At 49.8% G+C, this 25997-nt stretch overlaps 1 protein-coding gene across 8 annotated transcripts; it reads right to left on the reverse strand.

Annotated features, from left to right (window-relative positions):
• Positions 1–204: 204 nt before the first annotated feature.
• Positions 205–25113, reverse strand: UBN1 (ubinuclein 1). 8 transcript variants are annotated; one of them, XM_035339366.1, is made up of 18 exons: positions 24743–25113; positions 23239–23322; positions 22243–22338; positions 21812–21946; positions 21021–21124; positions 18814–19249; positions 16116–16186; positions 14687–14816; positions 14345–14463; positions 13734–13859; positions 12632–12775; positions 9677–9727; positions 8480–8522; positions 6902–8134; positions 5572–5824; positions 5161–5250; positions 3225–3364; positions 205–2638 (listed from the first exon to the last, which is right to left on the reverse strand). In XM_035339366.1, exons 1-17 carry the CDS (start codon positions 24983–24985, stop codon positions 3267–3269), a joined length of 3456 nt encoding a protein of 1151 aa, XP_035195257.1. In that variant the 5' UTR covers positions 24986–25113; the 3' UTR covers positions 205–2638; positions 3225–3266. The 8 variants fall into 8 exon arrangements, with proteins under 8 accessions (XP_035195257.1, XP_035195262.1, XP_035195258.1 ...); XM_035339371.1 differs by lacking the exon at positions 3225–3364 and having other exon boundaries at positions 5710–5824; XM_035339367.1 differs by lacking the exon at positions 3225–3364.
• Between the last annotated feature and the right edge of the window lie 884 nt (positions 25114–25997).

Consider the following 25997-nt stretch of genomic DNA (forward strand, 5'->3'; position numbering starts at 1 on the left):
ACCGAACGAGAGGGCCCAGTTCTACCACCACAGTGCCTTCAAACAGAGCTGTCATTTGCTTACAAAAAGATGTTAGCTAAAAAGGTAATTAATTCATTAGTCACTCAAGAAACAGATGATCAAGAGATGATCACCCAAGCTAAAAGACAAATTATTGAAAACAAAAATCATGAAACCAGAGGGAAGGAGATGGAAGAAGGAGCATTTTGGAAACTTTGAAACAATTTATTCAGTTGTTCTGTACAAGATTAACAGTTTTCATACCACCCCCACCATCTTCAGCAAGACAGTCCCAACACACACAAAAAAAATATAATAGTAAACCGCAGCTCTTACACCCAAAAGGAACTGCCATACTACGTAAGTGCCATGGGAGCCTCGCCGCCCCACACTGTCACCAAGTGCTGCAAGTTGCCCCGTCAAGGCAGAGGTGCTGGACTCCTGGCTCCCCATCAGCTGTCAGGTCTCCGCGTGGTTCTGCCTTGCCGCGACTCTGCTCAATACCATTCACTCATTCATTATAGCATGTAAAGAAAAAATATCCCACAGAATTTCCACCAAGTAAACATTTCCCTGAGGCAAGAGGCTTCACTAAATTCCTAGAACGAGGGCATTCTGCTCTGGCCACGCACACGGGTGCCTCCCAGCAGAAGCATTCAAGTGAAAGCAAATAGAGGGAGTAGAACCAGTACCTGGGGTCACTCGCTGAGTCCCTATCCTGCCAGGCGTTTGCGTGCTCTTCTGGATACCATGGGAAGCTGAAGGTGCAAAGCACCTCTCAGGATTAGGCCTTCAACGGAAACCGTGCGACATCCGCTGATCAGAGACCATCAGTAACTGCTGTGCTTAGTTTTATTAACACAAGTTCTGTCTTTGGCTCTTTTGCTACAACCTAGGTATTTTCTGTAAACAAATTTTGATTCTGAGCTGCATTTTTTTTATATATTTTTTTTTTACTACAAGCAACGCACTGATCTTGGGAAGTTACTCATCAGCTCAAATTGAGAACAGTCCATCATGGATCTTACCAGAAATGGGGAAAATAAAAGCAGATATTTGCTGGTATACTCGGTGTCAGCGTCCTTCCCCAAAGCTCAAGGAGGAAGGCTGCAAGCTTTTGCTTGAAATACCAGTAAAGTTTATGCAGATCAGTGCCACCACTGCATGTTTCAGATGTGGCTATGGGGGCCTGAGAAAAGAGACTGGGGAGAGCAGAAAACCAAAACCCATAGAGCTCACTTGGAACCACAGCCTGCCTTTAGTGACGCACAGTTTGAAAGGGTGTGCTCAGGGGAGAAATATTTAGATCTAAGAGTTAAAAAGATCTAAAAAATAGTAATAAAAATGACACACCCCAACTCCAGATGGTCCCCATTCCTGCATCGGTGACAAACACATGATTCTAGTGCAGAAATCATCAAGGAGAGTGATATTCTCTGGGATTCATTTGAATAGTAGTGACCTTGGTTAATCTAGATCATTCCCTCTGCCCACCAAAGAGATCATAACTGACGACCCTAGGAAAGAATGGCTTTAGGGGAGGGTCTGGAACCCGCTTGCACAAACTCGGATAAGAACTGGTGCTCTTGCTGGATTTGGTACTGTGTTTGCAGTCACCAAGACACCATTGAAGTCCAGACAGTGCAGCTTTTTTTGATGTGCAACCATAAAAAGCTCTATTAAATAAAACAGAATACATCTTAAATACAGAATGATTAAAAAAGGGTTGAGGAGCACACAAAATAGGGCTGAAATGTGTGTCACTAGTCCATTCTTGCTCCACCATAAAAGGCACTGGAATTATGTCTTCCTATACATGTGACATGCTGAGAAGTGTTCCATTCAATCCAATGCATTCGATGGCCATGAGGATAAAATTGAGCAGGAAAAATGCATCCCTTTGGAGGAAAAAATCCAAAAACCAAAATATGTAGAAATGTCAATGTCCATGAGTGCATCTAGAAACGTCTCTTTAGAGAGTCCTCATTCTCCTCCAGAGGGGAACATCAGGTGGTTCATCAGATTCACCACACAGGAAACGTTAAGTCTTCCAATTAACTGTAGCACAGCTTTATAGTACAATTGAAAAGTCAGTCAAATGTTTTCAGAAAGCACTGGCAGTGCTAGAATTATCCAAGTAAATCCAAAGCAGAAGAAAGAAGCACCTTTCATACCCTCCACTGGGAGACCAAGGAGGTAACTGGACTTGGAGGTACTTGGCAGACGTAGACACAGGTGGGTGGAATCCACCAGCACCGGACTTTCTGCGAGAAAGCCAAGCCACCCGGGTTCCCCTGCGTGTTCTAGCTCGTGCCAGTGCCAGGGAATGCGTGAAGGGCAGCAGCAATAAAACAGTGCTACAAGTGCTTCTCTCATTAGGACATGGCTCAAGGTAGCCCGTGGTGTGGGGATTCGCTCTGAAAGCCTCTCAGCAAACTCTGAAAGCCTCTGAGCAAACGCACCAACGAGCTCCTCATTGCAGTTTAGTCTCTCCAGTTGTCACGAGAAAAAGACGCAGCCGGTATCCATGACCTGGTCCTCTGGGTTTGATCCTATGTGTGCTCTAGCTCCCCTCCTTGCAGACGTCACAACTTCCGTTGCTGTGCGTTGGACCCTTTGCCGTGAAGCTGAGAAGCATCTGCAAGAAAATAAAACCAAGTGGGAAGGGGTTTCAGCATCACCTCCGTGGAGCTGCGTGCAGCCGGGGTGGCAAGATCTCTGCACGGAGAGATGTACTTTCCCTTTGCAGCCCGAAGAATCAGGGGGTAGGAGAACGTGAGTGGAAAAGACCGTGTGTGGAGACATCTGCAGACTGGGAGCAGCCCTTCCTCTGCACCTAAGCAAGAGTCACAGGAAGCACCGAGGCCTCCTATGGCCTCCCAGCAAAAGCACCACAGCACAGATTCAGATTGCTGCGTTGACTCTGCTGGCCGTCTATGCCCTTCTCTAAAAGCCACGCTACCATGTCTCCCCGTCTAGGGAACTATAAGTACATGGTACTTGCTGCCTAGCATCTAAAGTTGGTTTGGAATATAACCATTAGTAGACCTCTGCTGTTGTAATGAAGGCCTTAGGTGCCCACTGATAGTAACAGGAGCCACAGGAATCTAACCACTGGAGTAAGAGAAAGGAGCAGATGTGAGGGGAAATGAAACAATGCAATGAACAGAAAAAAGTAAGGAGGTTTAAGGTATAAGAAGTTCTCCAGGAGCAATTAAAACTACCGTCAGACTATGGTGAACAAACGGGTGTACTGAGACGTGCAGTCAAGCAGCAGCAGCACCAAGCAGAGCAGCAACAGCTTCTTCTCCAGGACAAGGACAGTTCATTCCATGCAAGATCTCAGTCCCAGCACAAGGTATTCCTAAAGCAAGCAGTCGGAACCATTGCCACAGCACCAGCACGCAGACACCTCCATCAAACGCAGCAGCAACAACACACAGGTACACGCTGGATGCTCGTTGCTCAAATGCTTTTTGATGAATGCTGGTACAAGCGGTCACACAAGACATCAGCACTTCCTTGCATTTGTAGCAACCTCCCATCACACCAGAGTCCTTGCAGCTTTCAGCGCGATACAGCCACGTAATATGTTTTAAGACCACGGTGGCCACTTAAACATCGACTTCGATCTTCTGCAAAGCACCACAATTGGTGAAATTGCCACAAGTGGCAGCGCTGATCTCAGTCTTCACCATTTATGTGAAAACACCAAGTGAGGACGCAGGTCCCTGCAGAAGCTGTCTCAACGGTCAGTTTGTCCCCGCTTATTCCTAGTCACACCGGGTGTCCTTGCAGCTCTCAGCCCTAAGCCCTGCCTAAGAGCAGCAGTACATCAGAAAAATCTTTTGTTTTAAGCCCTGTAAGCAACAGGGAAGTAACCACCCTAAATTCCCTCAAATAATGAGGCAGAGAAAGCCTCCTGAGTGAGACAGGAAACATTTCACAACCCTGTTTCAAACAGAAATCAATCACCTCACTCCCCTGAAACTGTACATTCACAAACAGGAAGAAGTCCCTCACACCAGCAATTGCTGCCGGTGGCTGCTGCTTCTGCTCCACCACATCGGAGAGATGGAACAAGTCACCTCAGACAAGCTTCAGCGAGAGAAGCAAAGGAGATGAACTCTTAGAACTTCAACCAACGCGCAGCAGTCTCTTTCTCCAGCAGTCTCTTTCTCCATCCCACACATGCTGTCCTCATTACCTGCAGCAGTTTATCCACACAGCTGCTATTGGCCTCAGTGCCACGGCGTTACGGTGGCACATCCGCTCCCCGACCAGACTCACGCTGCCCAGTAACACAACCGCAACAGAAGCGGGTACTGAGCCAGTGGTGCTGAACGGCACTGAAGAGCCAACAAATACCTGATCAGTAAAGCAAAAAATAACTGTAGCAATTACCAGTGGCACAAGCAACTCCCCAGACAGACAAGCCCCATCTGGTAGCCCCACAGTTCAATTTTTGGAATGCTGAACTTCCTGCCCTTCCTTCTCTCCTTCTACTGCAGCGCTGCCCTGTTCACACACTCGCAGCCCGCCAGGACACAGCAGGCAGGACTCCATTTACGAGCAGAGGTGTTCTTTGGAAATCCCTTCTTTTATGCATTAGCCCTGCAGGCATTCAACTGGGGCGGGAGCAGGCTTAGCCGCAAAATCATCACATCATCAACACCAAGTGAAGCAGCCTGCATTCACGCTACCAACTTGTGAGGGAGATGCAGGCAATTAGCTCAGCGCGCAGATGCGAGGCATTCTGGTCTGACACATTTTATATAGGTCACCGGAGACAAAACTCCACAGAGCCAGAATATTCAATTCCTGGCAGACTGCGCATAGAGGCACAGCTCTAATCCTAGCAGAACAATCCTTTACCACGACACAAGCAGCAAAGCCAAATACCTCCAGGAACCAACACTTGCTCTAAGCACTGAGGGCTCCTCGTTTCGGAAGCGCACAAGCTTGCGCTGGCTAACAAACCAGTAGAGGACACCGAGGGCTACGCCTCGCTTCGTGCCATGGGGAGGCCGGAGGTCTCAGCAACGACCGCACCGGTCAGACAACGAGGGCAACAGCTTTGCTTTCACCCCTAAAGTCATCCTGCTGAGATAGAGGATGACTCACGACGCAGAAGACAAACAAGACCGTCTGACAAGTTACCTGGCAGACTTTGCGGTAAATGAGTGGACAGGGCAGAATGTGGGAGTGGCGCTGCATGGTGGGGGCTGGAGTGCAAGCCAGCTAGAAGACCTAGAGAGAAAAACAAAGAAAGGAGAGGGGAAAAAAAGAACAAATACACATCAAAGACAGAAATGAGCAGAGGAGCTGCAGCCGTTAGAGCCTATAGCTTAGTTTCCAGCTGTTGGGACTTCTGGGCTAGCTACAAGGATGTGAGGATGTGCCCAAGGTTCTCCAAATGCAACTGCTAGAGATATAAATGGATGAACTACAGCACGAAGCAACAGCAAGAGAGGTGAGTTTGTCTGCAATGGGTTAACAGCAGAGCACTGGTTTTCTTGTTATTGGACAGCACAGGCACAAGTAACACACATGCATGAGCAGTACACTCACTGTGGCCAAGGCCATGGTGGAAAGTTCCTGGAGCAGGTCCTGTAACTATTGCATCCTTTGATACTCCTGCTTTCGGGGAGGAGTCTGAAGTGAAGGAGATGACATGAAGAGGGAAGGTATGAATAGGAGAGATAATACCTAAAGGGGTGGAGCTCAGCGCAGCTGGCAGCTTTGGATTGTTGGACTTGTAGGATGGAGACAGTACACTTAAGGAGGAAGAACTCGTTAGCAGCACAGCTCCACTAGTTCCTTTCTGAAAGGCAACAGAAAAGGTCAGTCAGGAGTGGGAAAACCAAGGCATGTCAACATTTATACTTGCAAGAAGCATCTTCACAGCTGGGGCCCAAGAGCTGCCAATTCTCGAGGTCACCTAGAGGCGTCCAGGACACTAAAAATCCAGCTCCTGGATGCTATTGTCTTCTACACGTGACCATAGTGGATTTGAGCCTGCTGTTCCCTTACTCTGGAACTATGCCTCCAACAGGCACAGTACTTGGTTTTAAGGCCCGTTTAAACATATCCATCGAATTGCTCACCTCCTTCCATGTGCCACAACACAACGCAGACATGAGCAGCTGACAACAAACTAATGCAACTACATTAGGAGCGTCTGCGGGTGAAAAACAAGGCTTGTACATCATTAAAGGCAATGGCTGAACAACACAAGTTTGCATAGGCACCCCAGGAGTCCTTCACAAGACACTATATCCCACTGACCTGTCGGACCCAAACATCGCTTCATTGCTCGTGGGAGTAACTGGGGAGCAAGAGAAGGTGGACAAAAATAGCTGGGCAGGCATTTTGAGTTTATAGCCCAGTATCGTAAGTTGTTTATTCCATACATCAGTAGTGAAAAGTGTCAGGAATACTAAAATCACTTGTGATAAATTAAGTAAGGTCAAATTAGCAGACCTAATTAAAAACAAATTGGTAATTATAATTTTAGTTTATGCAATGGTTTTAGTTCTCATGGCAATTTGCTTTACTGTGCTTCCTCCTGGCCTAAACAGGAACATTACTGTCCCCAAAACTCACCGTGTCAGGCCAAGAACACTACACAGCCTGTCCAAAATCTGCTGCCTGGAAGGTACCAGTGTATTTGCATTATCTGTTACTTCAAGCTGAAAATGAAAGCTTGAATTCTGGAGCACAGACCCATGGCAAAGGCCAGGTCTTCCTCGCCTAAGCAGCCACAGCCCACAGAGTCATTCAAGACTTGCAGGAACTTCTTTTAAAGTCCCCGTTTCAGGTCTCAAGTTCGGAGACTGCCTGACGCAGCACAGTGCCCCTCCTTCCCGACATTAGGCTAGGTCAGCCCGTTCTTGCTTACCGGCACAGAGGTAGAAGACGCGGTGCTGCTGACAACAGCTGGCTTTAGGGAGGAGGTCAGCAATTTGGCCACCCCTTGAGTGCCCCCACTAGAATCTCCATTTGAACCTCCAGGAGGTGCCACCAGAGTCAGCTTCTGCGAAACAGATGTCTTCTTCACGGAGGAGCTCGGGGACGGGCGGCTGGACGCCTGGCTTGAGGAAGGGGCCTGCACAGCGGGCAGCAAGCTCCCTGAGGAGCAGCCCTGGTTTGCAGATGCTCCCGAGGAGGAGCTGCTGGAAGAAGCCCCGTGCTTTGAGAGGGAACCAGAAACAAAGGGTGATTTGTAAGATTGTCCTGAAGAACTAGAGCCACTTGAGTGCTTTCCTGTATAACTGATAGACGATGAGGATGAGCCTGGGCTTTTGTGGGAACTGCTGGAGTTTTGGGTGCTGCCTGGGGAGGCAGAGGAATGGAAGCTCTGAGCTTTGGTTGATGATTTGACCTGCTGGAGGAGAGAGCGCTGGGGCAATGGGGAGGAGGACTTGGGATTCTGCAATTTGACAAATGGAGCCGGGGAGGTGAAAGTCTTCTGTGGCTGGTTGCTTGAGTGAAAGACCTTCACCTGAGCGCCCGGCACTGGGGTGGAGGTCTGAGGCCCATGGCTTGGTCGGACCAGGCTGTGATGTTTCTGTTTAGCCTGGTGTATATCTGAAAGGATTTTGCTGGGTGAGGCTTGGCAAGAGAGGTCTTTGTAATTAGAGTTTTCTGTCTTTTTGTCTTGAGAAGTTTGGCCCAATGCCAGGGCCTGTTCGGCCAGGAAGTTTAGAGGAGACTGGAGAGAGCCAGCAGGGGATGATGTAGGGGCAGGGCTGGCCTTTGGAAATGTCCTCTTCTCCTCTGACGATGCAAAAGTTGGGATCTTCTCCGGAGGAGCTTTTGGAGCTCCAGAAAGGGTAAAGTCAGGGCTCCCTCCCGCCCTGCTGTTGAGCACAGCCAGTTCTTTAGAGACTGCTTCAAGGGAGGAAGTAGGATTATGAATTAAGTCTTCATCCAAGGAGTCATCCATGAAGGCAGCAGGAGTACCAGCGCTGCTGGCTGTTTGGGCTGTCCCAAGGGACAGGAGTTGTTCTCTGGTCTGGGCGCTGATGCCCAGACCTCCTGCCTGGGGCTCTGATGACAAAGATAAGGTGTTGCTTGAGTGCATTGAAGGAACAGAAACAGAGATCTTTTTATCTGGTTTACAGGAGGGTTCCTGGAACAATATGACAATAGAAGGCAGAGTCAGAACAGAGGCAGGGTTTACGGCTGAAAAGGGAAGGAAATGTTCCTGATTTTGGGATGGAAGGTGCAGTACCTTTGGGACGAAAGGCACAGTTACTGTGCCTGCTGGTCCCCCACCTCCCTCCCGACTGGTACTCCTGCTGCCATCAACTCTAGCTGCTCTTCCAGTTTTTCCTCAAGCCCAGCGCAGACTAGTGCTGTTTAAGAATACAACTTCCTTACACCTGATGCATAGATACACGGCTCAAAAACAGGATCTGAGAGGGCAGTCACTCGACTACTGGAAACCATGAGGAGCAGGAAACACAGAACTCACCTTCACCTTCACCTTGGTAGGTGCGATAACTTTCTTCTTCGCCCTGTTTTGAGGGAGAGAAAAGAAACAGGCTCACTGAATGCCCACAGGGAAGCATCCAATTAGGGAGCACACTTGGGCCCTGTTAATGACGATCCACTGAGCCTTTTGCAAAGAACAGAGGCAGCATCTCAGGTCGCTAGGATTCAAAACCATATGACATTTGTTGCTGCTCTAGGAAGTCCCAACTCCCACACAGGGGAATGAATTAGGGAGCTGAGCAGAGTCTCTGAAATGGCAGCAGAGCAGTAAAAGCACTCAACAGACACATCCTGCACCAGCTGCAGGGCCAGGAGCTACTACTGGAACCCACCGCTATACCAGTACCCGGAGAGAAACTGATCCACACACTATTTTGGAGAAAAGCTACAAATTTCTTTCTGGTTCCCAGAAGAAGTCAAGGATGCAAAAGCATCTGCCAAATTCACGGAAAATAGATCATTTGGTCTGGTCAGATGCAGTCTCTGGTACAAGACATCCCTGAACAGCTGGAATGATAGGGCTGAGGGAAGGATGACTACACTATTTCATACTCTCTCATACTTCCCCTCATTCATCCAGTGCCAAGAACAGGACCGTCTGTCAAACAGACATCAACCTAAATCCGTACCATCATCTGTTATGGACTGCCAGCAAGATCCATGAGACCCTTTGGCATTAAAGCACCTGCCCAGCTGGATTCCGATGGCTCTCTTGATTTGCCACCCATAAGCCTGTTTCTCCCACCTTCACTAGCTTGAGCTCATCGTACCCCTCCTTCAACCAGGCAACAAGAAAGAGGGAATCCAGAATCCAGGGAGGACTGACTGAACAGGTAGCAATAATCACAGTGCTGGCAGCACGTTCCTTTTTACCTTGATCCGCCTCCCAAGGCCTAGCACAGAGGCCTGACTCCAGTCTGTTGAACAAGGCCAGGAGGCAACCCGGCTTCAAAGCTCTTACCTTTGAGCCTACTCCAAGGCCCAAGCACCTCAGGAAGGCTGTCGTTGGGAGATGTCACACACAAACAACTACTCTCCCTAGACCTCCCCAGATGAAGCAGCGCCAGACTATCTGATGGGAGCCAAGCAAGCTCAGGTGCTCCTGCATGATCCACCCAGGCCCCAGGGAACGGAGTTCACCAGTTATCACTCTAAAGGAATGCTGCGCGATACTCACAGGACTGATGTGAGGTGTCCGTGTACACGCCTGCTCTCCTTAAACAGTGTCCTAAGAAGGGAAGAGAGCAATGAGAAGTGATATCCAGCAAGACCCAGTAGAGCAGCTGGGATCACTGGAGACAGAGCTGCACAGTACAGCAGGGGACTTAGTGAAATTAAAACCACAGAGAGTAAACAAATATTCATCTGCTTTCCAGGAAAATCCTCTTGAACACCCCCACTCAATTCCCTCTGGGGGGAGCTATGCTTGTAGGCGCTGGAAAGGCCGTTAAGGCGGGCGTTGGACAATAACTAAGAACAAAGCTCTGCCAGCCTAAAAAGCTGACAGCCAGCTGAAGAGGCAGTACAATCGTTCAAGCCGGGTGTTACTGCTGCCAGAGATCATGCAAGAGCTGGCAGATCATCCAAGAGCTCTTCAACTTCAAGGGAGAAAGGTTTCCTTTCCCTGCCTCACGTACAGCGATACGGACGAGAAGCCTTCACACTTCACATTGCTTTGCCTTTGCATCCCCAGCAACCAGCAGAGGTGACTTCTTAAATTAGCACAGCCATTTCCACAGCAATTGTCTAGCCACGACCAATAAATAGAACTAACAGACCAATAAATAGAATCCAAAAACCTTTTCTACTGAAGCTAAGTAAACCAGAATCTTACACAAGCACTATTTCACCTAAAACAGCTGCCACTCAGCTGCTTTCTTAGATGTCAGGGTGAGAAGCTTATAAAAACACCATCAGTACTGACACGTGGCACATGCCTTCCTAGCCAACTATTAACATATTGATTTTTTAAGACAGACTTTTGTCATCCTTTGTCTGTTAAAAAGCACGTGTATTTTAACCTTATAGTCTGTTAGTCACCTTTTAGTGCTAACCAGGAAAACAGAATCATGGCAGGGCCACCCTGAACTCATACACAAAGTTGCTACCCTGTCCATCTTCAGGCTCCTCTTGAAGATGAACTTCTGTGCTCACAGTGACAGCGAACCAAGCTGATCACTCCAGAAAGGCGTTTACAATTCCCTTAATGTTGCCAAACCCTCCCCTCCATTTCTGCCTGGATAGCAGACTGGCTTCTGTCTTTAAACCACAAAGTCCCAGGAGTAAAAGCCATTGTCCTTTAGCCATCGGAAAGCAACCAGGAAAACCACTTTTCTTCAGTCATTCTGTGGTCAGCTTCACTGGAGGGCTCTCTACACCGAGTCTTGGGGGAACACAAATACACTTAAGAACAGTTTTACCTACAGCTCCAGGGGAAAGATTTTATTTTCTTTTATTCAAATAAAGAGGTTTTAAGCTTGGCAAACCAGGACCCCAAGCTGGCAATATCTTCATTAACTAAGGAGTCTGCACCCAGCTCCTAATGCCATCGTTCAGCTCCCGCACTGAGCGGCACGCCACAGACATGCACGATACTGTACTGCGTGTGCACATGCAACTGCAATAAATGGCTACAGATTCTTCCAAATGGATCTGTAATTTGCTTCTCACACTTTCTGCTCTTAAGAGCTGGTACCCATGAAACCCAGAAAGCAAATTCAGCAGAGAAAGAAGACAGTGCCATCCAGCTCTTTAAGATGAGAGATTCCAGCAGTTGGACTGTACTTGTTTTAAAACCAGCGAGCAAAACAAAGCAGGCCAAAAGCTGATGACAGTCCCAGCAGAATGACTCTCTGCAATTTGCATGGCTCTCTGCAATCACCAGCACAATGGCATAGATGATGGAAGGCACGAAAGAGCAGGAAACAGCAGTGAAGACATGGGGTGGGGTAAAGAAAACCACACCCAATTCCTACTTACTCTGTTGACTCTGATGGTCTCGTGAAAGTCCCAAAGTCGCTAAAGCTTTCTGCTTTGCTTTCTTTTGGGAAAGTCTAGGGGAGAATTCCCCAAGGGTCTGAGAAGATCTTTTGTCATAGAGATTCAAGAAACCATTGGCCGGTCAGCCTCACCTCAGTGCCAGTTCTAACTCGTGACTTGTCACACCCAGGGGCATCCACCAGAGGTCAATGCTGGGGCCAAGACCACTCAACAGCGTCGCTCACAACCTGGACGGCAGCAGACTACTCACAGTAAGTCTGAGGGTGACGTGAAAACAGGGTGGGAAGCATCGGAGGGCACGGTTGCCATTCACAGGGACCTCGACAGGCTGGAGAAAGGGGCCAACAACACCTTGTGAAGTTCGACAAAGACAAACACAGAGTCCTGCAGCTGGGATGGAATAACCCCAAGCAGCCACACAGGCTTGGGGACGACTAGCAATGCAGCAGTCCTGCAGAAAAGGACCCAGGGTCCTTGCAGACAAGCAGAACACGAGCCACTGCTGCAAGGCTGTACTGGTGAAAGCTATCTAAATAATGGGAGCAAGAGCACGGCCAACAGTTTGAGTGCTTATTCTCCTCTGTTTAGCACTTGTGAGGTCCCATCCGGATACAGTGTCCAGTTTTGGGGTCCCCACAATACAAGAGAGATGTTGACAAACTGGAGACAGTCCAGAGCCACCGAGATGGCTGAGGAACACGTGACATACAAGGAGAGGTTGAGCAAACCCAGTTCCCTCAGCCTGGAAAACGCAAAGACCAAGGAGGGATCTAACGGCAATCTTCTACTACCTGAAGAGTTCTGGGGACAGGGAGCCACAAAGAAGACGGAAGCACCTTTCTCAGAGGCACTCAGTAAAAGCAAAGAGGGAACAGTCGGTTCAGCGCAGCAAGGGGAATTCTGATTAGAAATAAGGAGAAAAGATTCACGAAGAGTGAAGTATCGGAACAGTGGCCCAGAGATGCTGGCGTAATCTCCATCCATGGAGACTTTCAAAACTTGGTAGGACGCAGCCCTGAGCAATCTGACCTAACTTTGAAGCTAGCCCTTCTTTGAACAGGGGTGGGACTAATGACCTTCAGAGGTCCCTTATGATAAGGAATCCCTGGAGTACAACATTATTCTTGCTCACCTGGCCTGCATCCAGCCTTTTGGCCAAAGGGGCTTCACCTCTCCATCTAGGAAGGTCTTCACATAATCCTCCAGAGACTGAGCCTTATTCTTGTCAAGCTCATAACCATCCAACTTAATCTTCACCAAGTGGCAAAGCAGCTCCCTGAAGAACAGGAAGATTTCAAATACAGTTACTTGGGTTAACTTTCCCCAGATGGAGGTCATTCTGCTTATCCAGGGCTAGATGAATACGCTAAGACGTGCCTGGCTTTGCACAAGTATTCTGGATCAGACCGCAGCCAGCTGAGCACAGGATTCGAGTCCAGACATTCCAAACACCTTTCTAATAAAGCTAACCCTGAACTGCCTCTGTAAGAAAGAGGCAGGGAAAGGCGCATTTGTCTGTAGGTGTGCACACAGACACAGATGCACCAGAGGAAAAAAGCCTTACACACCTTCCCGTTTTAGTATCTTCAAACAGCAGAGGTGGTAAACCAGTGACAGAATTACAGGTGTTATTTAACAGCTGCAGACCCAAACCCCTCTGCAGAAGTTTCTGCTGAGAGCAATGAGAAGGCAGAAAGTGAAGCCCTCTTTGTTCTAAAAAAATCTTTTATGGAGTAGCACCCCAATTTGTTACGGAATAAGATGAAAAAGATAGCATGATTGATTCTTATTTTATCCTTTGTCACTCTCCCCTTCATCCAGCACTCTGTTCTTTGTCAGACCCTTGGGTGCCAGGGGAAGCAATCCCCATAAGCTTTAACTGTTTTCACAACCAGAAATCTAATCTTGTTAAGAGTCTAGTCGGTAGGATTTCAGCAATTCAACCAAGTTACTTCTTTTCCCAAGAGATCTGTCCCTCTTTTTGGCCTCCGCACAGAGGCTTAGTGCTTCCCTCGGAGCTGGCCTGTACCTGAAAACAGGTTAGTTTTGCAATGTATTTAAAGCTGAGATTTAGTAACCGCAATAGTTGTTTCCACAAACCTCCAAGGTGACTATTACTAAAAGCCATTAGTGCTGCTCCTCTGAAACCAAGATACAAATATTAAAATGTATTATCCTGCACAGCTGGAAGTGAAGCAAGCCACAGGTTGCCTTAATATCTAAATTATGCAAACCTGATTTCATTATTCCATTGAAATTTCTTTCGTGGTCCCATAACGCGTTTTCCTCCCTTTTCTTCATCCTCGTCATCATCAGAGCAAACTCCATCTCGCTCTTTGTCCTTTTCCTCTTCCAGTATTCTAAAACAGATGAAAACAGTGTGGAAGTCATTGTCCTGGCTAATTTAAAACCAGGGTAGATCTCTGAACAAGACTGTTCAGAGGTTTTACTAGTCAAAGATAACAAACCCCCAGAGAAGGGCCTAAAACCTTGCTTATGGTGCAAGCTGAGCTATGTGCTCAATGCTGAGAAATTTCCCGATACTGTGTAGTAGAGATCACAGGTCTGATCCAGCCTGACTGTGCTCAGACTGCCATCTTTCTAAAAACAGGCCTGGGCAGAAATGAAACGCTTCAGCCAAGTTCTGATCCTGTCAATGCTGCTGTAGGTGGCATCAGTATAGATAGTGCAAAGACAAAAAGCTTAATTAGGCCAATTAATGCCCATCAGCAATTCTTGAATATAGAAGGAAAACAGGTGGTAAACTTCATGAGAGCAGCCTACAGGTCCCAGGGAACCTGCCGAGAAAAGCTACAGATGCTTAACAAGCAAACCATGAGCTTACTTGGCAAATTTGGCCTGAGTATGGGCTTGGCATTCCTCTTGGTACTTAGTCATCTGCTCTGGCATGACTCGACCAATGGCTTCTTTCAGCTTCTGCAGAGGCTCCTTCAGTCGGCCACCCTAGAGCACATCACAAAGCAGACTGAGGTTCTGCACCGTGTTTCAGCCACGACACTCAAACCAGCAGGACAAGACCTTGCCAGTTTGGAATCCACACCACCAGCTGCGGAGCCTGAAGCATGCTCACACGGAGGACAACAGCACATTGCACACAGAACAATTCTGCTCTGGAGATCGGGGTAGCATGCACATGGGACAAGGCTGTGCTGCCAAATTCACTCACCTGCTCATAGAGATAAAGCTTACGGGCACGCTTGACGAGAGTGTCCTTACTGCAAGGTAAGAATGCAGCCAGGTGGGCGTACACCCCTGACCGGATCTGGCTGTTCAGCTCCCGGGTCTGCAGTTCTATGCTGAAGAACAAGACAAACACAACATTAACCAGGGACCTGGCAGGGGTCCTCTAAGCAACTGAAATGCACTTGTGGTGCAACCTGGGAAGCTGAAGGCAGGGAGAGAGGGAGAAAGAACAAGCCAAATTACACAACAGTTCATTATATTTTAGAATCAACGGACTCAAGCCCTTTATCCCAAGCTATGTCTTTCACTGTAGCTTCAGAGTATCTTGAAAAACAACAAAATACATCAGCAATCTTGTTTATTCTGCATTTCATCTTGGCAACTGAGGAGTGGGAGCATCAGACAATGAAATGAGAGGCACACGCTGCTTCTGTCAGACACTGCTGTGATCTAACTCAGGATAATATAGAATCAAACTTTACCCCTTGGGCTTGAACTTACTTCCCAGTGAACAGGCTAGACAGGTCAGTGCATGTCAAACCCATCTCTGCAGTTAGGTATAACTTAAGAAACCAGCTTTTTAAGCCACCTCTAAGCGTCAGTTGCCAGTGTAAAAACTCCTAACTGATTCTACTGCCAAGTCATACAAATTCTTTTAAATCACTTCTGAAAATGGCTAAAAAACAGATTAGGAGTGTTTGTGCAGTCAGCACTGGAATGCTAGAAGGTGATAATCACCACTTGAAAGGAGAAGCAAACAGACTCAGAAAATTCCTTCCAGCAATTCCCCTCAAATGTCTTGATAAACCTCAAGGAAAATTAAAGCCTCTGTTTAAGCATTACGCTGAGATGATCACAAAGCTGTATGCATTCATCCATCTTCTGCAGGCCCTTGAAGAAGAATGAAGCCATTGTCAACAGCTGCGTGAAGCTGCCCTGGCATTCTACAGTTCTACAAAGATCCGGAGCAGCAATAGAGTTCCTCCAGTTTGCACAGAATGCCAGCTGAACACAGCAGCCTTATTCCAGTTTAAAAATATTCCATATAGCACAAACAGCAAAGAATATGTCGGACATCTCTGACAGGAGGAGACTTACTGTTCTTGTATCATGCTGCAATCACAAGTCAAGTGAAAAAAACTAAGTGCAGGAATCCCAAGCATTATCTTGAGAATGAGAGCTATAGATAAATATCCTGTAATCTTCTCCTACCTCAAGCACACACATTTCAACAGAAAGCCATTCCTAGGAGAAATTCTTGTTATCTTAGGCCTGTTCTGTGTGGAAGGCCTGTAGGAGGACACCCCCGCACCTCCTGTTAAACCTGCAGAAACTTTACCAGAAAGTGATGCTCTCCCTGCCATTCTCCTCTCCCCACATCAGCCCCACTCCTCTGCCCTGGCAGCACTTACTCCAGAATGATGTTGTTGATATCCTGAGTGAAGAATCGCTGTTTGCCTTCTCCTTCTGCAGCTCTGGCAGCCTGGAAAATAGCAAATAATGCCAAGTCATCATCGTTTCGCATACAGATATAGGCAGGCACAAGCAATCAAATGGTTTTTTAAACCACTTCAAAAATACTACAGAACAGGACAGCTTTATTTCACTGAACTCTGCACCAGCGACCTGCTGGAGGTGGACTAAAAGCTGCCCCAAGTGAGACTGTTGAGAGGTTGTGTCCTTTCCGCTTAGGCCTCCTCACTTCAAGTCCAGCTCTGCCACCTGAGCTGGTACAGCCAGGCCTGCCCACGCACCTTCCCCTTCTGGATTCTCCTGTCTGGATGCGGTGGTGTTGAATACAGGGGGGCTGGTACAACGCAGTGAACATTCCTCCGCTTAACGGGGCAAAGGAGACTGCTTAGTGGCAGCTGGCTTCCTCGGCATAATTCCCATGGGAAGAAGGGAAAGATTTAGGACAGGGTTTTAACTTCTCCCTGGAGCTGTTAGATTAAGCAATACGAGCACAGGGCTTGTCCCTGGAACACGAAAGATCATCCTAGTCACATTTAATGAGGGGCGGGGATACTCATCACCAGGCTTTCTAGATCAGCGTAGACACTGAGCCAAGAAACCAACGGAAAGACTGGTAGCCAGAGGGGATATGTTAGTTCCTATCAACACCATGGAAACTAAAAAAATCCTGTTCAGGAAGCTTCCTGAGCTATGACTGCAGCACACATAGCATTGCCCAAAAAACTCACACCCATGAAAAATATGTCCAGCGGGAAAATAATTCCGAGAGATGAATGAGATGGCAGAAAGTTGTCACGGAGCATTCAGTCTGTTCACTGCAGAACCGATGTGAACAAAGCTGGGATTCACCACAACAAAACACATCAAGTTACTGATTCCTTACATGGGGAAGGGGACCAAGAGAGATGGGCGTGATTTTGAAATCCCCTGATTTAACGCTTCCATACTCAGGCTGGTAAGCAATGAAATTATGCCCAGAAGGCACGTACATTCAGAGCAATCTCTCTGTCAGGTCATAGGAAGCTGGCGATATCAAAGGGAGCCCTCAACATGAAAGTTCGTTTAGGAAAGGGAGGGTTAAAAATCCAACCAGTTGAAGGAGAAGAGGAAATGCCTGGAGGCTCTGGTTAACCCCTGAGGTGCTCCCACCTGATGGGCTGGAAGAAGCAGGCTCTCAGGCAGAGGTGTGGCACCTCTCCACTCCCACCTGCAGAGTTCATGTCCCAAAGTCCTGACTGACCCTCAGACTTCAGTTTGTAACTTCTTGCCTTTTGTGCTCGCCCTCTTAACAGAGTCCAGCAAGGAGACACAGCAGCAGGAAGCTCTGGGGACAGCCTGCTACCACGCTATCTTGCGGCAACATAATCATTAACTCGGTATCACAGAGGTCTCTGCAATAATCTCCTTTGAGTCAAACAGAGTTCAGAAGCAGCTGTTTCAGCATTTTCTGTTAACAGCACAAACAGCAAGTAGCAACATCCACAAAGAGCCCATTCTTTTTGTCAGTGGTGGCAATACTTACCTCAGTTCCTACTTCTCTTCCGCCTGCTCGTCACCACTGCGCACACTTAACGTTTCTCAGCAGAACCGTTATCGTTAACAGAAGCTAATCTTCAGTAACAGGAGTTATTAAGCAAGAGATGCTTCGGTAACAGGCAGTCTAAATCGATCTGCTCCAGATGGCAGAACACACACCGCCACTGCAGAGCTCTACGAGTACTGGTTAGGGCTTAAAAGTCAATATTTATAAGGAAGCCTAACAGCAGGAACCAAACAGGTCGGCATTTGTTGACAGGCTGATGGTGACAGCCGGAGAACCCCCCAGTCAGAAGGTGTTCTTCTCTGGCATGCCAGCAGAGGGATCCCTGACCAGCTCCTAACACCCCCGCTCCTCCAGAACAGCAGTTCCGAGGCAGGTTATGGAATTTTGGAGAAGATGGGGGGGCCCGCAGAAGTCCAGCTGCAGGAGGAGCTACAGGCAGAGACGCTCACCCTTCTTAATGCATTCCGCTCCCTCAGCAGTGCTGCAACGCTGGGAAGTTAAAGACGGGGAAAGAACCCAGAACATCAGCAAGGAGGCTCCAGCGGGCGAGCTGCTGAGCAGTACCCGTGCCTCACTGAGGGCATCCATTTGCATTACAGGGAAAACGGTTTTAGCTAATCCTCCAGCCCCCTCTACAGGGCTCTCCTCACACTGCTCACCAGGTAATGCTTTCCAGCTGCACCCATTTTAGAGAACTCTACATGCCCCGTCATAAATGCTGCCCTGCTCATCGCAGCACATAGAAACCGTTAGGGTGGGATTTATCCCTCAGCCCCATCGGCTCACATTTTAAGTCCATTCACGTTCGGTTGCCTTTGGAATTGCCTATCGCATCAACCCATACTTAACCAAGGGAGGTGAGGAAACCATGGTGGCAGCTGAAATCCGGTGAATTCCGTCTACAACAAGGCTGAGGACCAGCGCTTTGCCTCTGCCTGACACGCCGGTGTTTAAAAAAGTGCCTTGGCCATAAAGGCAAACCGAGTGACAGAAAGCTGTGCTCCTGCTTGGCCCCACCAGAGCGTGCTCTGAGCCTGGGTGGAGAACCCAGCAGAGCCGCCCCCCGCCAGCAACCAGCCGGCGATCTGCTGTACCTGAGCCAGTTCTTTGATGCGTTTCTCCAGAGGAGCTGGCAGTCCTTCTGGGAGGGACGGTGGTTGCTTGAAATCCTGCTCTAAGCCTGTCCCAGCAGGATCGCTGCCATCCTCCACGTCGTGAGAGGGACTTCCTTCGGGGGACTCGCTGAAGAGCCGCTCCAGGTCGAGGTCAGTTAACGAGTCCATAGCCGTGGCTGCCTGCAGCAGGTCGCTATCACTGGCATGGCCAAAGAGCGACAGCAAGGGGTCAGGCATTGCCTCTGCCTCTCTTGGGGCTGGAGGCTCTGCAGGTGGAGTCACCACTTTCTGCTCTTCGTCTTTTTTCTTCTGAGCTTCCTTTTCTTTCTGAAACTTCTTCAGCATCTCCTTGACGCTGAGAGCTCCGGAGTATTTCTTCTTCTTCTTCTCCTTACTTGCATTTAATGCTGTAAAGCTGCAGACAAAGAAGGGAAGAGAAGAAGAAATTAAGACAGAAATAAATAAGATCAAGAGGAACAGACAAGGATACTTTCATCCCAGTTCAGCCACATGCACCAATGCTTTGGAAAGTCTTAGCCCTTAACCAATTACACTAGGAAAAATAAACTATTTCCTCTTAAGGCCATACCTAAGAGTTAAAAATAAGACTGAAGGCCTGAAGCCTCGCTGGGTATCACGTGCCCAACAGGACAAAGTATTTTCATTCATTCCATCATGTCTCTCCTTTTCAGGAACTTATCCATCAGGTGTTCACTTGGCCAGTTCCATCAGACTTAGTTTCAGTTCCTCTTCTGTAACCTATTAAGCTTTCTGAATGCACTTGTCTCACAACTCCTGTATCCGATTTAGTCACTACCATCACGAAACAACAATTAGGGAACGCAAAGCTTTCTGCTGTTTAACGTAACTGCCCTAAAGCACATTAAGCCGTGGCAGAGGAAACAGTACAGTCGGAAACCAGGGAGACTCGGGATGCGTGTACCGCTGCTGTGCTGCATACTTCTCTGCCTCTCGATCTGACGCTTGTTTTGAGCTATACATTCCATTTCTAAGGCATACAGCTGCTTCAGGGATGCAAACCACTCTCTCTCCATCCATTAACCCTATTCTACGGATCCCAAAGTAAAACCCTTCTCAACTGTGCAACCTGAAATTGAGGGGAAACAGAACGAGTCATGCAGCGGGCTCACGACGTGCAGAAGCACTCACACCAGGGACAGGACTGCCTCAGCACAAGGCTCACTGATGACCAAGTCCCTTCTCACTGCAGAGCTGATGGAGCTCAGAGCTTCCCCACCTGGTGATGCTCTTATTTAGCCACGTGCATTGTTCTAGGAAGGATGAGTTAGAAGTGCACAAACAACTCGTGCAGAGGAACCAAAGCAGGAGTGTGACAGTAGCTTGAAGCTTCTCGTCTCTGCTAGAAACAGGGCAGCAAATTCCCCTCCCTTGTTCCCAACTAGTGAATCGTACGCTGACTACACTGTGTCAGACATGGTTTGGTGCTGCCACAGAGAAAATCTGTGCAGGAAAAAGGGAATCCAAAGCAACAGTTACAGAAAGAAGGAAAAAAAAATAGGAGGAAAATGTAGCAAAAGACACAAAGGCAGCAGAAACTGAAACAAAGAGGCCAGGCAAACCTAAGCAAGTACAGACCAGCAGAACAGCCACACTCCTTGAGACTAGAAAAACCACTCAGGTTTATAGCCCTCAAGGAGAGAAACTACAGAAAATCTAATCACTCATCCAAGAAATACTCTGGGCAGGAATACAAACTATTGGCCAGCAATAGCTGCAGCAGACAACTTTCCTTCCTGCTCTTGCCATCCATGGCTTTCTGACCTCTGTCTCCATGCTGGCCTGACACACAGCTCTGAGTTCACCCACTTCCTTCCTGCCTTTCCTTTCCCAGCTTGGTCCCAATATTCATTACCCCCAACACTCCCGCACATCTGTTCCCACCACCAGTGCCTAAACAGAGCTGCAAGAAAGGAGAGCCTTTCAGCTCCGTGCCCCTTTGCTCTGACAGTCCTGGTGCGGAGCTGTGCTCCTTTCCCAGCCTGGAGCTGCCTTCTCCCGACTCGTGAAGCACCGGCAGCTCACCCGTCGGTGGCTAAGCAGCATGCACCCAAGCCACCCCCAGCACAACACGTGCTGCTGCAGCATAACAAATGCCACCTGTAACCCTAGGTGTCAGGCAGCAAGTGTTCCCCATTCCTCCTTACCCAGCTTTTGGGAACTTGGACTTTTTTGATTTCTTTTCCTTGTCATAAGAATCGTCTTTCTTCTTCTTCTTCATTTTTTCACCTCCATCCTTCAGCTTCCGCTTCTGGAAAGGATTAAAACCGAGTCAGAATCAAAGTGTCTCCTGCTCACAGGAGTGAAGCAGCAGCCCCGGAGCCGCTTCGGGCCCTTTGCCAGTAGTGTGAGAACAGCTCCTCCCCCACCACACACGATAACCCAAACCAAATACAGGAATCACCACAGTTCTGGCACATTCCATCTTCAGCATTTCACAGCGCACCCAGCTCTTACGCTGGAGAAGATCCTGTCAATAAAGGTGAAGGGATCCCAAGCGCTCCTCCTGTCTCCCCTTTTAGCCACGTCACTTCAGCACTGTGAAAACATTGCTGTTTCTAAACGACACTGCTACAGAACAAAAGCACTGGTTTCCCAGTGAAGCCCCCAGCACTCCTCAGATGAGGAAGAAGAGCCCCCTAACGCATCTCATCACTGCTAAGCCACTCTGGGGTGACAAGAGGCCGCCATCATTTCTGCTCTGGGAACCAGGCAACTCCACCAGTAGCCTCATGCATGCCAGACAAGCTTCATTTTACCATCAAATATGCGGACAGAAGGTGATTATGAAGTGCTCGTCTATGGGACTGCAGCTCCCTGCCTATTCTGTCCACACCAATTCACAAGTCTCTCTCTGCTTTGAAAGCCAACACCCTTCATGCAGCAAACCCACTGAGCTCTAACAGAGGGAATACTCCCAGAAAGCTGGCTTGCTGACCTTGGGAGATTTCTTCTTTTTCTCTTTAACATAGTCGTCTTCGGAATCAGATGCTTGCCGAAACTGCAGCGTTCCTGAGTTGATGTAAAACCCTCCGTATTTTGTAGTAAGAGAAGCTGGAACAAGCTCATCGTACTGGAAATAAGACAGAACAACTTACTGGTATTGTAAACTTGCGTCCATAGAATCTCTTTTATTCTGTACTTGAGCTGCTTGGAGGATGGAGTGGGACTCGTGCCCCCCGAGGAGCAGGTTGGGCTGTGGACACCCATGCTAACTAGCGTTCTCCTGTCATGCAGTTGCCCCAGGAGTCCTCATTACCCAGCCCTGGCACGCTCCCTGCTCGCACTGAGCTAATGTTCTCCCAGGTGCCAGTCCAGTCCCCCCAGGCAGCTGAGTTTCACCACCCTCACACCTGCCCGAGTACTCACTGCTTCAGAATTATCAATGAAGGAGTCGGATTCGTCGTATCCATACCCCATATCAATCAAGTCCTGAATACGGTCCTTTCTACGTCTCTTGCCACCCTAAACAATAAAAGATTGATGGTATGCTCATCTTCTGTTCTAATCACCACAGGGACAGCCCTGCTGAAGCAGACTGACATTCTCTCCAGTTTAGAAAAGAGAACGAGCTCTTTTACTAAACCAGCATCGACCCACATCACGCTCTAACCTAAGGGTACAATTCAGTTTTAGGCCTTGTCACAAAGGATCAAGAACAGTGCATCCAAACGAAACAGAACGCTGGCCCAACAGACGAGCCAGCTTTGTACCAGCAGACTTTGTTACTTTGGGTCTGCTCCCCTGGAAGCTCTCTGCCAGCGCAGAGACTGACAGTTGGTAACTGCTGCAGAGCCAGGACACTCTGCACCACGAGCATGGAGCACCACACAGTGCGTGGAGACGACCAAGAGGGTCAGTTCACATCACAGGACAACACAGCAACTCCCACACCCAGACGTACTGGCTGCAAAACACAACATCGTTTCATTGCCATCTACAGAAGTGACGTGAGAGGAAGAACAGCAAGGAAATGGGTAAGACGGATCAGCTCCTCTTCCCCTGCGCAGCTCAGCGCTGTCCTAACGGCCGCAGGCTCAGCACCGTGCTTAGGGGCTCACCAAGCTACGTCATGCCACGACTGCAAGGCCTAGACGTTATTTTTGTGGCTTAGAATAAATTTCATAATCATTCCCTTTAATCAGACTGTCGGTGGATTTACGAGCGTATCAGAACTGGTGGAGTGGACCACGGCCCAGATTCAAGCACTCAGGCAGCAGCACGCTCCAGCCATGTTAAGGGACTGCGCGGAGACAGGAACGTAAGAGCGGACGACTGCTCGTTTCTGTTAAAGTAATTTTGGTCAAGAGCTGAACAGCATTACCCATTCTGAGGGATAACATAATATAAAGAAGAGGAACATACATATTTTTCTTCAAACTTCCTAGCAAGAGCCTCCGCTTCATGCCTCTCCTTTTCGTCATCGTTGAAGGGATCAGGGTCCTTCCTCTGCAGGAAAAGAGACAAAAGCCATCAGAATCAAGCCTGTCACCCTGCCAGCCAAACCCATTGCACGTGCATTAAAAGCATCACGACTAGAACACGCAGGCAGCAGCTCAGACCAAATCAGCCTTCAGTACAGTATTCTTAGAGGGTTCTCCTCAGAATGAGCCACCTAGAAACAAGCACACAGAACTCTACCGGACAAGAAAAGAAAAATCAAGTTTCTTGGAGAAAATGATAGAAGTGTAACTAAGGGTCTCTTCTCTCAACTTCTCAACTTGGGCTTTCACAGAAGAGAAAGGAGAGGATGACAAGACAGTACCCTACCGCTCACCTCCAGATTCTGTGTAAATCCCTCTGTTTGTTTGTTTTAAATTACTGCTGTTCACCAAGCAGCAAACAGATCTAGGGGCATCTTCCTTCCCTCTCCCACCCGCCCTCAGGCTCACACGAATGAGCTTTAGCAGGCAGAAACGAGAGGAGCTTGTCCTTACCCCGCTCTTTACCAGATGAAATTTCTGCAGCTCCTGGCTGCGCCTGTGACACCCACAAGCATTCCCGGCCTCACTGCAGTCTGTGTTCTGGGTGCCCTCTCAGCTAGTCCTGCACCTGTCTCTGCTTCTCCCGTCTCTCGGGAAAACGGCACAAACCCTCAACTGACTGCCAGCCAGGACTGAGTAGCAGCAGGGAAAACGAGCAGAGCCTAATCAACTTCCCCGAGCATCACCGTGCTGCTGTCAGATGCTGCAGTGACAGCGCTGGAAGACTCAGGAAAGCACAGCTCCTTCACGTCAGTGGAAAACTCAGTGTTCTCTTCGTAACTATGTAACGCAGAAAAACCTTCATAGCACTGCACTTGGATGCTACAGATGTGAGCGTGCCACTGCACCCGAGAAATGACCCCCAGCAGGCAAGCAGAGCTGTCAGGCAGCACCTGAGAGCACCGGGGCCATCAAACAGGAATGGATGCCGAGCACCACAATGGAAGCATTCACGTGCAGTAAAGCAAAGTCCCCAGAAAGGACAAAGCCCCATGCTGCACCTGTATCCCTCTTTTTGATGCTTTTCGTAAGATACCCTTAGCTTCTAGTAAGCCAGGTACCAAAACCACTTCAGATCAATCAAGCAACTTCAAACCCAATCAGGATAACACGCCATACCCCGCCGGCAGCACATCAGCAAGCTGATGTGCAGAACCAGTGAAGAGAGAGGAGTGCAACAGCTGTCTGACAACAGGAACCCACAGCTGGATCCCGGCTCTGTGGCCTGCATGGCATCTGACCACTGAGCTGTTGTTTCAGCTCTCAGCACCCCACAGGTAACGCACCACCACCTCTCACAGCAGCATGAAGAGAAGAACACTGTGAAAGTCCCCGAAGTCTTCAGATACAACCTCGGCTTCGCCACGGGCCGTGCGGACACTCACCTTGTCTCCTGCAGAACCACCCTTGTTTTTCGCTTGAAAACTCTTCACGAGATCCGGGTAGTAAAATTCCGGACACCGCTTGTGATCCGGCTCAAAGAGCGTCAGCGTGATCCGCACGGATCCGGACGACGACTGCTCCGCATCCTGGAGCTGCTCCGAGTCGTCCTTCCGAGGCTTCTTCAGGAAGCTGCCGCTCAGCGGGCCGTGCAGCGTGGTGAAGGGAACCCTGTGGGGCTCCGTCATGGCTCTGGCCGCCCCTCAGCACCTCTCAGGGCGTCGCTCCCATGGCAGCGGCCGAGCCGTGCCCCAGCTGCACACGCACATCGGGAGGCCGCCGGAGGGGGTGCGGGAAGCGGCAGAGGCTCGGGCCGTTAGAACGCCGCCGGGCTCTGCGGGGGCAAAGCGGTGATCATGGCAACGGGAACGGCTGCACAGCCCAGCCCCGCGACCCACCGAGCCCCGCGACGCCCCGCGACACCCCGCAGCCCCGCAGCCCTCCCGGAGCCCCGCGGCCCCCCGTCAGCACCGCCCGCCCCGCTCCCAGCGGCCCAGCTCCGCGCCGCGTCCCGGGCCCGGCCCCGTTGCCGGCCCCGTTACCCGACCGCAGCCACAGCGGCAGGGCCCCGGCGCCGAGCAGGGCAGGCCAGGGCCGAGGCGGCGGTGCTGGGCTGCGCCCCCCGGAGCCCCCCCGGAGCCCCCCGGGTCCCCCGGTACCGGTCCGGTCCCGGCCGCCCCCCGCTCACCGCCGTTCGCCGGCCCCGCTCCTACGTCACTGCCGCGGGGGGCGCTGCCTCGCGCAGAAGCCGGCCGGCGTCACACAGCCGCGCGCCGCCGCCGCGCCCAATCAGCGCCGCGCCCGCGGTCACGCCTCGGGGGGGGAAGCACGTGACGGGGGCGGGCCTATCGCCGCCCTGCCCGCCTCCCTCCCGGCAGGCCCCGCGGGGGGTGGGGCTGTGTGAGGGGACAAGATGGCGGCGGCGGAGCCTCTCACGGCCGGCCCCGGGTCGCTGTCGCGGTTCGGCGGCTCCGCTGCAGGTGCCGGTGCCTTCGGTTGCTGTAAGCACGGGGCGGTGCCTCCCCGAGGGGTGGCCGGGCTGCTGCGGGGCTCAAATTCTCCGCCTTTTGGCAGCGTGCTGGCAGGCCGGGGCGCACCGCTCAGCCGCCTGACCGGGGGCTGCGCCTGCGGCCCTGCACGCTCCGCTGCTTCCTGCGGCACCAGGAATAAAACGCAGAAGAGGTGACCGTGATTCTGTGA

This window comes from Oxyura jamaicensis, chromosome 14 (genome assembly GCF_011077185.1).
Source record: "Oxyura jamaicensis isolate SHBP4307 breed ruddy duck chromosome 14, BPBGC_Ojam_1.0, whole genome shotgun sequence".
In the NCBI taxonomy this organism is placed as follows: Eukaryota; Metazoa; Chordata; class Aves; order Anseriformes; family Anatidae; genus Oxyura; species Oxyura jamaicensis.